This window comes from Takifugu rubripes, chromosome 22 (assembly GCF_901000725.2).
Source record: "Takifugu rubripes chromosome 22, fTakRub1.2, whole genome shotgun sequence".
NCBI lineage: Eukaryota > Metazoa > Chordata > Actinopteri > Tetraodontiformes > Tetraodontidae > Takifugu > Takifugu rubripes.
In genome coordinates, this window is record NC_042306.1 from 14,982,850 (window position 1) to 14,996,507 (window position 13,658).

A 13,658-nucleotide genomic window follows, 5' to 3' on the forward strand; every position below is an offset into this window, starting at 1 on the left:
CTCGAAATGGGAGCGGTTCTGGGAAGCTGTCTTCACGATATGAAGACCCAGCGAAGCTTTTTGGAACCACCAATATTTTCTGTCGCCATCAAAACGCGGTGGATGAATTAGGTTTGATTAGATGGGTCCTCGCCGACCCTCTGATTGGCCTGCGGCGTTGCACACCTTGCATGATTGCCTGCAGCCGTGCAGAGGCGTCCTGTCCCCAGAGGACAGGTACTGTCCACACGTGGACGGAGGACGCGTTCACGTCCACCATGCTGTCCCCGCAGATGCATGAGGAGGACGCGGATCTGCAGCCGGAGGATGAGATCACGGAAACCCTGGTGGAGATGAAAGTTCTGCTGCCACCAACTTGAGCGGGAAGCTAAATTTAGAGGTGGAATTTGGGGCCCATGTGGCAAAGATTCTGACTGTTGTGAAAATTCGATAATGTTTGTGGTCTGCCAACGTGCAAAGTTGAGTTCACATCCCTAAGTGGAATATAAAGCTCTGCTTTCGGTCACAAGTGGCCCAAAAGCCACTACTAATCTTCCGTGTCGCTGCTTTAATTTTGGACTCCAACGTGACACCTCAGGTTTCATTGGATGTCCGGAGAGAGGACCGAGCAAAATCGGATTTAAATTCTTCGCTCATTTGAGGAGTGCCGGGCCAAGCCGAACGATATTGTTCTGAACCTTTTCGGAGCTCTCAACAGCTTTGCTTTTGTCTTCCTTTGACACTTGATGCGAGTGGACGCAGGACGAGTCTGGGAACGAGATGCAGTGCAAGCCGTTTTTACACGTCTGCTGCAGAAGAAACTCACCAGGAACAGCGACCATAAAGACCCTTAAAATGGAGATGATGCTTGTTAATATAGTAAATAACAAACTCCCGGGGATGCTGAAGGTGTGCGGCTCAGCAGGAGCGTTTCCCTCCGCTGCTCTGCTCTCAACTGCCCTGCTCTTATTTGAAAGGGCGTGTTACGTTTTACTCCCCAACTGGTCTGCTGTGTTCTCCCAGTTGTGATGAATAAGGAGAATCATGTCACGTGTGATGAAGAAGAGGCAGGCCGAACCCCAAGGTGTCCAGTACGTGTGGGCGGCCATCGAGGTCATCCGGAACCAGAAACAAATCGCCAACATGGACCGAATCTCCAACGTGAGTCTGACCGCGTCCGACTCCTTGATTTTGACCCTCGCTCGCTACGACGTTCCTGACGAGAATACTGGCTGTGTCATGGCAACCCCCAGCAAGGGCATAGCAGCCCTCCTGCTGTTGGCCAAACACCTTTGCTGATCAGTCGAAGCAGGAGGATGAATAAATCTCTGTCTCTCAGAGGGAATTTCATCTCCTCAAAGAATTCAAGTAATTACCATGACCACAATTTAGCTTAATGGTTATTTTAAATCGGGACTGATGGGCCCGTCTTTATACAGTTTTTAAAATTTACAATGGGCTTGCAGTAACCACTTTATAAACAGAAGGGGGCGCGCGCGTTCACGCTGCCTCCCTCCCCTCCACCTGCGCAGGTACCTGAGCCGGGTGTTTGGCATTGCACCCCAAGGAGACGGCCCGGCAGCTGAGCTGGCCGTCAAGGACGGCCTCGTGGTGAGACGCTGACCGTCGGCTGCAAGGGCTCCAAGGCCGGCATCGAGCAGGAAGGATACTGGCTGCCCGGCGATGAGATGGTACGTTCCCGTCACACCAGAACCACACCAGAACCACACCAGAACCGCCCAACTGAGCAAGTGTGATAGAGGTAAATCTGAATTCCGTCTGTTAGAACTCCTAGTTTCAGCTTTGACTCGATTCTAGACATCAGCGTTAGTGCGGTTAGTCAGAGGTCCCCTTCATGCTGGCCTGGTTTAAGACCGGTCACCCTTGAAAGGGGTTCTGAGAAGATCCCTGAAGTTTTGTCGTCATCACACAATGCTCAGTCCCGGCCCGTGGGGCCCATTAGGCCGCCACGGTGCGGGAGCTGAGCTGGTTTTAGCCGCCGCTTTTTTTAAACACTGCTCTCTGAATCAATTGTAATCACAGGAGCCGAAAGCCGAGGGAAGCAAGGTAAGAGCGGCATCGTTATTTTCGGGGTCCCCCCCCAACACACACTACAATCCTGTGAGCATCGGTCCCGCCACCAGCAGCACGCTCGCCGGTCCGACTGAACCCTCCCTGTTAGCATCAAGCTAACGTCGCTGTCGTTGCTGCGCCTGCGTGTGGCTGAACCTGGTGGCGGTGCTCGCTACTCATCATGCAGGACGTGCACTAGCGTGCTCACACGCCCTCCTGGGCGACGCCCCCCCCCCTTACTACCACTACAATCCCATCGATCAACCATCACACTGGTGAACAGCCGTGCTGCTGCGGCTGAAGGTTGGTATCGAGCCTGTGTAGTATCTTGTAGTTGTAGTTCTTCCAGAAGATGAGGCATGCGTAGCTCCGCCTGTTCCTCGTGTCGCCGATGAGCCCGGGCGGAGGCGAGGAAACGGTCCCGCTCCTCGTGTGTGTGTGTTGTGTGTGGTGTGTGTGTGTGTGTGTGTGTGTTGTGTGTGGTTCCTGCTGTTACTCGGCTGACTGACTCTTCCAGGTTCTCGGCCACTCGGGGGGGCAGTTTGGCTGGGGGGGGTTTGGATCAAGTCCAGCCGACCAATGCAGCTTTTTCCGCCTAAATTCTCCAGATCCGATTGGTTAAGTTCCAAAGTTTGCAACGTGCTGCCAGGAGTCGGGCGGGATTGAATCCAGATTCGCCCACAGATTCCTTGGGAATTTCCAGTTGAATCCAAGCAGCAGGTTCTCGTGACGTTGATGCATGATAGCAGATGTGATGTGTTGGTTTGGCCTCGTGTGTGTGACTGTTCCTGGTTCGGGTTTGTTGGCGTTTCTCAGCGTTCCTGAGTAAAAAGTCCAAACGCTGTTTGGACCTTCGGTCCTGTTGAGCTGCAGGTCGGAGCTGGGTGGGCGGATCCACAGGAGGAAGAGACTTAAAGTTGATGCTTTGGGTTCTTTTCTAATAAAATGATGTTTCTGTTGAGCTTTACTCATTCAGACCGTCTGTGGGACGGTTCTGGTCCAGCTCCAGACAGGGTCGGGCCATCACGGAACCGCAGCTTCTGAAACTTATCTTCATTTATTATTCGTTTATTTATAATTGTCATTTGAAACATGAATCAGTATGTTAATATTGGCCAGTTTGGGCTGATGGAGCAGCCTGGCGGTTCTTCGGTACCAGATGATCTCAGATGAGCTGGTCGGGCCCAGTGGGTTCTGTTGCTGCTCAGCTTTATTTTCTTGAGCTTGTTCTGATGCTCCGACACTGGAGTCGTTTGTGACACCAGGTCCATTTCCTCCAGTTTTGCTTTTAACTTGGAGACACTCGGACTTTGATGTTGCTGGTGAAAGATTCCCGGGAACAAAAGCGTCGCTCCTTTGATGTTCAGTCAGCCACAAAACCGTCGGAGCGCCATCGCTCTGGTCCCCCCCCCCCCTCTGTGGTCGGCGGGTCGAGGGGGGGTCACCCAGACTTGTTCTGTGCTGTGTCTCGGCAGGAGTGGGAGGCCGAGAGTCATGACTGGTACTGCTTCGAGTGTCACCTGCCGGGCGACGTCCTCCCGTGTGACAACTGCTTCCGGGTTTATCACCTCAAGTGTCTGTCGGAGGAGTTCAAGCCCAGAGACGGAGGGTCCCCCTGGCAGTGTGTGGTCTGCAGGGTAGGTGCTCGGGAACTTCTCGTCTTCCTGCTGTTTCCCTTTACCTCAGACCCACATTCTTAAAGCTGTGAGGACAGAAACCGCTGTCGCCACGGGCAACAGGCGCCAGTGGCTGCAACTGAAGGGTGCTAATGTTCTTATTCAGAGCCTGAGCTGCTCTGATTCTCAATGTTGTGTTTTCTCCGTGTGCAGGGAAGTAAAAAGAAGAACCTGAACAAACAGGAGATGGCTAAATATCTGCGCTTCATAGTCCAGCGTATGAAGGAGCGGGTGAGATGCTTGTGTCATGTTTGAGCTTCACGTAGGCAAAGGAGACAAAACTCAGAAGCAGGTTGGACCTGTTTGCAGGCCGTGGACCTGAACAAGAAAGGCAAAGACACTAAACACCCCATGTACAAACGGCTGATCCACACGGCGCTGGACGTCTCGAACATCCACGAGGTATCCGTCACTCCAGGAACCCCAACGGCTGCGCTCGAAACGCACCGCTGACCTCACCTGTGCTTCTCCCTCAGAACCTTTCTGAAGGAAACTACAAGAACTTTGACGAGTTCAAAGCCGACGCTCAGCTGATCCTTCACAACACGGCCATCTTGTACGGAGGTGGGTTCACACGCGTGTATGGTTGTGGAGTGTTGGTGGGTAACCTGGACGTCCAGTTGTCTCACTTTCCTGGTGGTCTGAGTGTGTTTCTGCTGTCGGACGTTTCAAATCGGCCCGTTTTGCGCCGTTTTGTGTGTGTTTCAGTCCACAGTGACCAGGCGGAGATCGCACGGCTGCTCTCAGCGACACGTGTCACGAGGTAACGCCGGGAACCGTCTCCTCGCGCGCCGATCTGCAGACCGACGCTCACCTTCTTTTCTTGTCTTCCCCCGTCGCGTCCTCTCTCAGTCTGAACGAGTTTGCTGTTGTGCAAGAACTGCTTCTACCTGTCGAACGCTCGGCCGGACAACTGGTTCTGTTTCCCCTGCGTGAGTTGCAGCCAATCAGAAACACTCGTTCAGTCCAGGGCTTCGGTCTGAATGACATTGTCTCAGTTGAAGGAAACTATGAGTTCCATTATCTGTGTGTTTATTTTATCACCTGGGCAGGTGCCGACCCACGACCTGGTGTGGGCCAAGATGAAAGGGTTTGGTTACTGGCCGGCCAAAGTCCTACAGCGGGAGGACAACCAGGTGGACGTTCGCTTCTTTGGACATCAGCACCAACGGTCAGCAGAGCTGACGGCTCCAGCACTGTCTAGAGACCTGCTGGTTTTATTTCTAATCGCCCCCCCCCCCTCTTCTACAGAGCCTGGATCCCTGCAGAAACATCCAGGACATCAGGTCAGCGTCCAGCAGCTGCGGTGAAGCGGAGCACGGCTTGGAAGAAGGCCTGCGAGGAGCTGGAGGTGTACCAGCGCTTCCCTGCGAGAGGGACGCTTCTGGAAAACAAAGATGGACGACGGCAGCACGCCACACCAACACAGTCAAAGCCAGCGGCCGCCGCAGGAGGGCGGCGGGAGGACGGACAGACTGGAGCGGACCGACGAAGCCGAGTCCAGCATCTCGTCCACCAGCAACGAACAGGTGCGGCATGTAAGTGTGTCAGCATCAGGGGGGTTCTGAGCTTTGTGGAGCAGTTTCTACTGATAAACTCGAGTAAGCACACAGCACACGTTGTCATCGGAGGGAAGTTAGTGGCGCCCCCTGGTGGCCTGGCGCATAATTGGATAAAAACGCGTTATAGTTCCTATTTCATAGAAACAGCAGAAAATAACATGTTTATGTTCATGCTGAAACATTCAACTCTGAGCTATCTCAGCGTTCTGATCTCTGCACTGGTTGTTTCCAGCTCAAGGGCAACCAGGAGCCAAAGGCGAAGAAGAGCCGCCGCTCTCAGATGGTCGAACCCAAAGAAGAAGCCAGCGTGAGTTCAACTTTTCGTGTCTCGCGTCTTGATTCCAGTTGAAAGGAAATTCACTTCCATCTTGTTGCCCTTCGTCAGGACCCGGAGCCCGAGATGGAGGCGGTGAGCTCCAGCCAGGAGATCCCCGTTTCATTGGCGCCGCAGCAGCCGGGAGAAGCTGTCGGTGTCAACGCAGACCAAGAGGCCAACGGAAGCTCGCCGCGCACGCTGCAACCGCAGCACGCAGACCAGCAGCGACGGGCTGCCAAACATGTGTCACGAGAGTACACCAAGGTCTTCAACGACCGTCCCAAGGAGATGATGAAGGCCGACAACAAGCGGGAGACGGAGCGGGTGGTCCGGGGAGGCCCTGGAGAAGGTCCCCGATTATCTCATCTTCACTCAGCTGGTTTAACTATGGTCGGCTATAAAAACACCTCCGCTCTTCCCTCAGCTCCGGGCAGAGATGGAGGAGGAGAAACGTCAGGCGGTCAGTAAGGCGGTGGCGGGCGCTCAGGACGAGATGGAGCGGAAGTGCAAACAGGTGATGGAGAAGTGTAAAGAAGAGCTGGTGGAGGAGGTGAAGAAAGCTGGTGGCCCAACACAAACAGCTCACCTCCCAACCAGGAAGAAGCAGTGGTGAGTCAGGCTGCAGAGCTTTGATCTTCCACATCTTTGGTGTTTCTGATTGACACCTTCCGCGGGTGGTAACCGCGAGGTGGAAGCGTCCTGATGTCGGGTTGGTGCCGCTGTGTTGCAGTGTTATAACTGTGAGGAGGAGGCCATGTACCCTGCTGCTGGAACACCTCCTACTCTGCTCCATCAAGTGTCAGCAGGAACACTGGCACGCCGACCACAAACGCACCTGCCGCAGGAAGAGATGAGCCGGCCCCCGCCCCCCTCAGCCACAGCTCGCCCTTGGCTCCGCCCTCAGTCAGTGTCAACATCAACACACACTTCCGCTTCTTAATACACTTACTTAAAATTTTGGACCCATTTTTAAATTTCTTTTCGTAACGTAGGCGAGGTTTTGAATTCTGCGTTCATCTCTGACGATGATTTGTGGTCTTTGTTTTCTTCGTTGAGAAAATGTTTTAATCGCGGACGAATGTCCAGACTCGTTCGATAACCCGGAAATTTGCTTAGAAACCTGGAAGCACCTTTGAAACTTCTACCTGAAAGGGTCACAGGGTCCACGAGGTCGGCCTTAAGAGACGCCGGCAAACGAAACCTTCCCCAGCGTGAACATCGTTGTGGCTGTAGTGGACGCTACTCTGCACACGCGTGGGGGCTTTTTTAAAACGACTGTAAACTTGGTGGGAAGTTCCTGTTCTCCACCCCCTGAGGGTCATCATCCATTCACCCCAAAAATGAAAATTCAGTCACTTTAATCTAGTTTAGGAATCGATGAACCCCTTTTGAAGGGGTTCAGAATGGCCCATCTTTGAGGACTTCAGTGCATATTAGGACAGCTGAGGTGCACCCCCCCCCCACCCCCCACCGGTGAAACGTCCTCTCACCTTTTAAACTGAAGGTTTCAGCGTTCCTGACTTCCTGTCTGAGATTACAACATCCACTCGGAACCATTTTGGGTGGCGGATGAATCCCCATTTGTTCAGCAGAGCATGAACTAAGTGACTGTTCTGAACAGTGATTTTTATTTTGGTTTGGTCAGTCCTGTTGCCTAGCAACCTGTAACTTTTTAAAAGTTCACCTATCTTAGCTTCCTCAATTTGAGGATTGAAATTTTTAAATTGATACACATGTGCAGTTAGGTCTGTACATCTCTTGTTTGGGTCATGTGACCCCTCCAGGCTTCCGTAGGTGGTCCACCTGCTGCAGCTCTTTGGTTCTGAATCTGACGAGAAGCTAATGACTGAATTTACATTTCTGGATCTTTATAAAGTGTCTTATGAATCGTACATGTACAGCAGTGTTTCGGTTGCATCTCCAAAGTTCTGTGATCTGACTTTGGTTTTTGCTGACTTCATTTTCCGCCGCTTGTATTATTGCTAAAACCGTCCCGAAGCTCCTGGAGGCGGCGCCCTCGCTTCCCTCGCTCCTCTTTACTCTCCACGGTTTTTTCCAGACTTTGTTGTCATTGTGACGTTTGGAGACTTTTTTCAGCCTCCAGCTGTGCGACGTTGATGAATCTCTGCTCTGTTGGTGGTCGGTGCCCTTTTTCTTTCTCACCTTCGCGAAGCTTCGTGCATGCTGGGAGTTTCTTCATCTTCATCCGGAGCCTGGCTGGTGGGGACGGACGGACCAACTGTGTCGGGGCTTCGCCTGTCAGCTTCTTAAACAGTCTTTTACACTAAATTAATCATCTCTGTGGATTTTATCCTAAAATACTGAGACTTCATGGTATTGACCAAACAGGATGGATTTAGGAAACAGTTTGTTTTTATTATTGACGTGTGTTTAGCTCCTGGATTAATCTGAGACATCTCAGAACAAGAAGTGGTTACACGAAGAGCGCTTCCTTCCTGACCCTCTAGTCACACCAGGGCCCCTCCCGTTGCTCAGCAACCGCGGCAGCCACAGACAGCAGGTGTAGATGTTGTTTTTTGATATTATTTTTAAGATCTGGCTTTCTAAAGTCGTGAATGTCATTGGGCGATGTTGACCATGCATGTTTCAGTCCAGTGTTTTCATTTGTACCAGGACTCGTGCAGCCGTCCGCTTTCATTATCGTTGAGCGTGCAGTGAATTCTGGGTAATGACCGCGTCGCCGAAGTGGCAGCGGTGTGTTCAGGTGTCGTCACTTTTGTTTTCACGCCTCTGTAGGTAAATGCAGCGCTGCATCTGTGTTAGACTTCTCATGTTTTTAGATCCGATGTGTGAAAGCAGAAGTTTGGTCCCAGCTCTCCAGTTAAACCGCACCCCCCCTCCTTTTACTCATCATTGCACTACGTGTAAATAACCCCCCCCTCCCTCCGTGGACTCTGTAAATAAACTCTGCTTTTATATCATCAGCCTCTGTTGCCACGGCGATCAGTTTGTGTTTTGAAGTCATCGTTGGGAAGCTGGTTTCTGCCAAAGTGATGAAAGAGAAAATAGTGCGTGATGAGCAGAGATTGTGAGCAGTTCTGGAGCCAGAAACCCTGGGGGGTCACCTGTGGACCCGCGGAGCCAGAGACGTTTCGCTGTTGTGCCTTTAATGATCGACACGTGACTAAAACCCGACAGACCTAATCGGAGGATGTGGGACGGGTTTTGTAGCAGAAGGGTGGCCCAGACTTCTGACCAGCAGGTCACTGTGGAGCTCAATGATCTGATCTGATCCGATTTGGAAGTTTTTATTCCAAACTTCAGAGTTTTAAGTGGCTGAGACTCAGTTTCGCGTCACCTTGGTAGAAACGAGCTTCTGCCGATGGAAACCAACAGCGATCTCATCGCAGAACCATTTTTATATTCGTCCATCCAGCCGTGATGATTTTGGTGTGAAAGTTTCTGGAAATGTTTCCATCATTCCAGTTTGTGTCCTCGGATTTTTAGCTGCATGAGTAAAAGGTGTGTTTATCCACGGCTGTTCTTAGATCTTTCTCTCCAGTTGCACTTCAGAGTAACGCAACAGGACGACTTTCCTGATCTTCTGCTGACTCTTTTCCAAGTTTGAGGAAAGTTCTCTGCATTAATGGAACTCTTCGGTCCTCCACACAGCACTACATCACGTCCTGCGCGTGCTTACAGAGTATTTCTGTGTGAAACTCTTCACCTCCTCTCATCTTCTGTCCATATGTAAACTATTAATTGTGGTTTAACATTTTTATATGCTCTTGTCATTTTTGATGCTTTAGCTAGCAATATGTATATAAATATATTCTATGTGCTAACATGGAGGAAATAAATGTATCAATAAGCTCACCTGTTTGTGTCTCTTGAATTCAAATTCAGAATAGTTAAGAAATGTAATAAGCTGTTCTGGTTTCCAACGTTAAGTCCTTTTTTTTAATTCATCAAGATGAGATTTTTGGTGTGCCCAGAATTCTTTTAAACATTAAATGGACACGAATCGACAAAAATATGGGACATCTGAGGAATGTCTCAGTTTCCAGTTGTGAGGAATGTGACACAACTTTTTCACCTGCTCCACTCGGATGCGGCAAGTGTTTTTCCTGAAGCAGTAATCTGATTACTCTGGATGATGACAGAATAGAACTGTTACAGTTCTAGAGACTGACAGCTGTAATCAGGACGCTGGTTCTGGAAAATCCCAGATGGCAATCCTTAAACTGAGGTAAGGCTATTTATACTTCCGTAGTTTTGTGAAGGGGCACCGTTTGCTCGATCCTGTTCAGTGTTGTCCAGATTAAAAAGTTGATATTTATTTGATCGCCTATAAACGGGAAGAGTGGGGGAAATGTCCAGCAGGGGGAGACACGTCGTTTTATCTGGCATGTAAAATGTTACTCAACAAAAATGAAGGAAAAAAAGTATCTTTTCGTCCAATTTTAAAAGACGTCTGATTCACTTGAATGTTTTTTTTTTTTTTTACATTTAGATCAAGTCGACTTTTGCACGTAACTTTTCGTTGGGTTTGTTGACGTTTTTCAGGTGTTTGAGAGTTTTAGACGACCGGTAATTTCCAAATTAACGCCGATTTATGTGCAGGAATATCGCGGTAGTTGATTTTATTTCCATCACATCCGCTTTCTGGTTAACTGATGCAATTAAACCGACATCCGTCTCGTCCCGAGTTTTTAAAAATTTCTGCTGACCGTGTTGACAAATAGTTTTGGCAGGGTTGTTAAAATATCTGTTTATTGATAGACTATAAAATCAAGGATTTTCAAACTAGGAGAAACATTTTTCTGATTAATGCTGAAGTGTCGATCTTTTTTTCAGGCGGGCCTTAATGGTACTTCCTGTTTCCTGTTGTAACGTCACGGTCCGAGGCCCGATTGTCCGTGTGGAAACTTCGGAGCTTTTCTGACGTTCCGGATAAAGATTCTCGGGTGACGCTTCTGAGATGGAGACTTTCAGGTACAAATTCGATCTTTATTCCTTTGTTCTGAAGATGATTTCTGATCCAACTGGTGGTGGTTGTAATTTTAAATTTAGTTAAGGTAAACTGTTGGCAACAAACTACAAAATTAGCAATTAATTTAAATCCTATTTTCAGTTTTATACATCTGAAAACTTTTGGAAATCAGAACTGAACCCTTTGGAAATCAGAACTGAACCCTTTTTAAATAAGTACTGGCTGCATTAACCATGTAATTTGTGTATTTTAGTGTTAAACTGAAACTAGTGGTTTCCACTCAAACACGCTCTGTACGAGATAAAAGGTACTTTTGATAAAACATGTTTTTCATTACACCAGTTTAGCTGTTATAGTTCAGAACTTGTGCAGTAAAAAAAAAAGTTTTTGACCATCACGCAGGACATCATCTGTTCTAAATCCTTTAATCGTCTCATATATTCCATCATCAAACATTTCTATTTTCAGAAAACACTTGAGCGTGTTCTCCTCCAGATATACTTTTGTAAAGTTTTTATATCAACAAATATTCAAGAGCACACATTCCTGAACATCTTGTAATATACTTTTAAAGGAGAAACAAAATAAATTAAGTCAGTTTATTTTTGTACATACTTACATGATATGAATTTGTCGCTGTGCTTCATTGAAGCATGTTTGTACGTAAAAATAAAAGGCTGCAGATGTTAGTTTAGCACACGGATTTCCTGCTGAGATGGACGCGTCCCGAGTTAAAAATGTTAAATGTGTCGTACCTCAAAGAAAATCTGAAGGGTCGCTGTGATCACAACCGCACCGTTCTGACATCATACAATTTCTTTCTAAGAAAAGAGCCTAAAATACAAATCGAAGCCAAAACAAGATACTTCACTGGAGAATACAAAATGAGCCACACCGCTGACGCTTCCACCATGCTAAGCTAACGATTGTCCTCTGTTGCTGCACAAGTGCCACTTTAGGTAAACATTCAATAGAAATATTGGTGAAGCTTTCGTCTCAGGCTACGTGTCAACTGCTGCCACCAGGAAATGACCTCACAGGGAGAAAAACCTCTGCACTTCCTGTCCCACTGATCCACCTCTTTTTATTTCTTTTCCAGCCCCAGGAGCGCCGTCCTTCAGGTCACATGTTGTAGGCCACATAGATGGGATCCAGCTGGTCAGCTAGGAATCCGTCCCTCAAATGCATGCGCTGCTTCTCACCACGGGAGTTGATGGGGATGACGCCGATGTCGACCACGACCACCACACCTACGATCAGGTAGTGTTCCTCCAGAACCACGTTAGTGACCAGGGGGACCAGGTCCAGGGCCTCCTGTTCTGAGCCGTCCAGCTCCACCACCACCACCAGCAGGTTGGTCCAGGTGAACACAGCACTAGAGGAAAGAGAAGAAACATTACTTCCTGTCAGCACCTCACAGGTTTGTGGGAGAAGAGGGATGAGGAGAGGGACATATGACAGGAAGAGAGAGGAGAAAGGAGAGTAGACATGGACGGAGAGGGACAGGACGAGAGACGATCAGAGATAAGAGGGGAGCAACAGAATGAGGGGATGGACAGACATTGGACAATGAAGATGTAAGATAAGGGGAGGGAGGGAGCGGAACGGGCCACTAGAGGGAGAGTTGAGTTGAGTGGAATGAGTTAAGGATGGTGGCGTGGTGGTTAGCACTGTTGCCTCACAGCAAGAAGGCCCCGGGTTCGATCCCCGGTTGGGACTGGGAGAGGGATAGAGAATGGAGCAGCACAGAGGAGGGGAAAGGAAAGAGATGTGAAGACAGCGATGAAAGAGGAGTAGATAGATGGGAAAATGAGGAGACACTGAAACACATGAGGGGGGAGAGGAAGAGCGACAATAGGAGATAAGAGAGGGGAGCAACAGAATGAGGGGATGGACAGACAGGAGAGATAAAGAAAAGGGAGGAGAGAGACAGACATTGGACAATGAAGACATAAGAGGAGGGAGGAAGACAGAGGAAAGGGCCACTAGAGGGAGAGTTGAGTGGAATGATAAGGATGGTGGTGGCACGGTGGTGTGGTGGTTAACACTGTTGCCTCGCAGCAAGAAGCCCCCAGGTGGGACTGTGAGAGGGATAGAGAATGGAGCAGTACAGAGGAGGGGAGATGAAAGGAAAGAGATGTGTGGAGTGAAGACAGTGATGAAAGAGGAGTAGATGGAGGGGAGGAGACAAACGAGGAGGGGCAGGGAGAGGACGGGCAGTGTGTCCAAGTGTCTCACCACTCCGTGATGCTTTTGTGCGTCCTGATGACGGAGGTCTCGATGTCGATGGGATGGTATCGCATCCCTCTCAGCTCCATGGCTTCCTCCAGGGCCCCGACCACGTACAGAGCGTCGTGTCGTTCTGCACACAGTCAACAGACGTCTGAGGCACTGCTGCAGCCAGCCACCAGGGGGACATCCTGGACTCAACATTAAGATGCAGCAGGTCGCTGTGTTACGCCGTCCTCACCTCCACTGGCGTCCGTCAGCTCGGTCCTGCGGAGGAAGCCCAGGTATCCGGTCCGAGCCCAGACAGTCTGCGTGTCTCCGAAGCTGAGCCTGGAGCAGAAGTGGTCCGACTGTAGCGCCTCATCGCCGTAAACGGTGAAGTAGCCGCTGGCGTTGTGGCCACTGTGGACCCAGATCTACAAACACATGCGCGCACGTACTTAAGGCTGTTTGCTTCTGAATAAACTTCAACAGGATAAACATGGAGATTTCGTGTCAGTTCTTTTCCTGAAAATGTAGCTCCAGCAACAACAGGAAGCCATTTTTGCTGCTTGGTGTCAACATTTACTGTCAGCAGCAGTTTAATAACCAGGTGCGTGTTTGTCTCCCCCTCGTGGTGAGAACTGGTAACACCAACAGGTGAGTTTAACCTACGGAGCAACAATTCCCCACCAGTTCAGCCAATCAGATTCGAGTAGAAAAGTGACGCCTACCTCCCCCAGATGTGACTCTCCCATTGGTCCTTTGGTCTCTGGGTTGGCGATAATGATTCGAACACCCGGCAGGATCTGAGCAAAAACCCAAGACAAAAACATTGCTTTTCCTTCCGTACTTTAGCTGTAGGGAAACAGAACACTTTGAGGGGTGTC

The 13,658-nt window shown here is 49.6% G+C and overlaps 2 protein-coding genes and 1 long non-coding RNA gene across 10 annotated transcripts in view; 2 read left to right on the forward strand and 1 right to left on the reverse strand.

Annotated features, from left to right (window-relative positions):
* Positions 1 to 37: 37 nt before the first annotated feature.
* zmynd11 (zinc finger, MYND-type containing 11) lies at positions 38 to 9,443 on the forward strand. The gene is given in 23 exon segments (XM_029831087.1): positions 38 to 379; positions 1,003 to 1,139; positions 1,512 to 1,588; positions 1,591 to 1,670; positions 3,528 to 3,689; positions 3,882 to 3,959; positions 4,038 to 4,130; positions 4,205 to 4,292; positions 4,437 to 4,469; positions 4,472 to 4,496; positions 4,591 to 4,660; positions 4,781 to 4,899; positions 4,980 to 5,094; positions 5,096 to 5,257; positions 5,523 to 5,597; positions 5,676 to 5,738; positions 5,740 to 5,857; positions 5,860 to 5,939; positions 5,941 to 5,955; positions 6,031 to 6,219; positions 6,337 to 6,364; positions 6,367 to 6,389; positions 6,392 to 9,443. Coding segments are annotated over 22 exon segments (1,878 nt in total). The 5' UTR covers positions 38 to 379; positions 1,003 to 1,023; the 3' UTR covers positions 6,461 to 9,443.
* Positions 9,444 to 9,592: 149 nt separating this feature from the next.
* On the forward strand, positions 9,593 to 13,264 carry LOC115247957 (uncharacterized). 2 transcript variants are annotated; one of them, XR_003887012.1, is made up of 3 exons: positions 9,604 to 9,816; positions 10,425 to 10,562; positions 11,660 to 13,264. It is a non-coding gene; the product is annotated as an uncharacterized lncRNA (long non-coding RNA). The 2 variants fall into 2 exon arrangements; XR_003887011.1 differs by having other exon boundaries at positions 9,593 to 10,562.
* Positions 10,967 to 13,658, reverse strand: part of LOC101063024 (disco-interacting protein 2 homolog C) — a 58,019-nt gene continuing 55,327 nt past the window's right edge. For all 7 annotated transcript variants that reach the window (XM_029831079.1, XM_029831080.1, XM_029831081.1 and 4 more), the window contains 4 exons: positions 13,503 to 13,577; positions 13,031 to 13,205; positions 12,799 to 12,922; positions 10,967 to 11,935 (listed from right to left, as the gene is read on the reverse strand). In XM_029831079.1, coding sequence (XP_029686939.1) covers positions 11,683 to 11,935; positions 12,799 to 12,922; positions 13,031 to 13,205; positions 13,503 to 13,577 — 627 coding nt within the window. In that variant the 3' untranslated portion in view covers positions 10,967 to 11,682. The remainder of the gene's footprint in view (positions 11,936 to 12,798; positions 12,923 to 13,030; positions 13,206 to 13,502; positions 13,578 to 13,658) is intronic.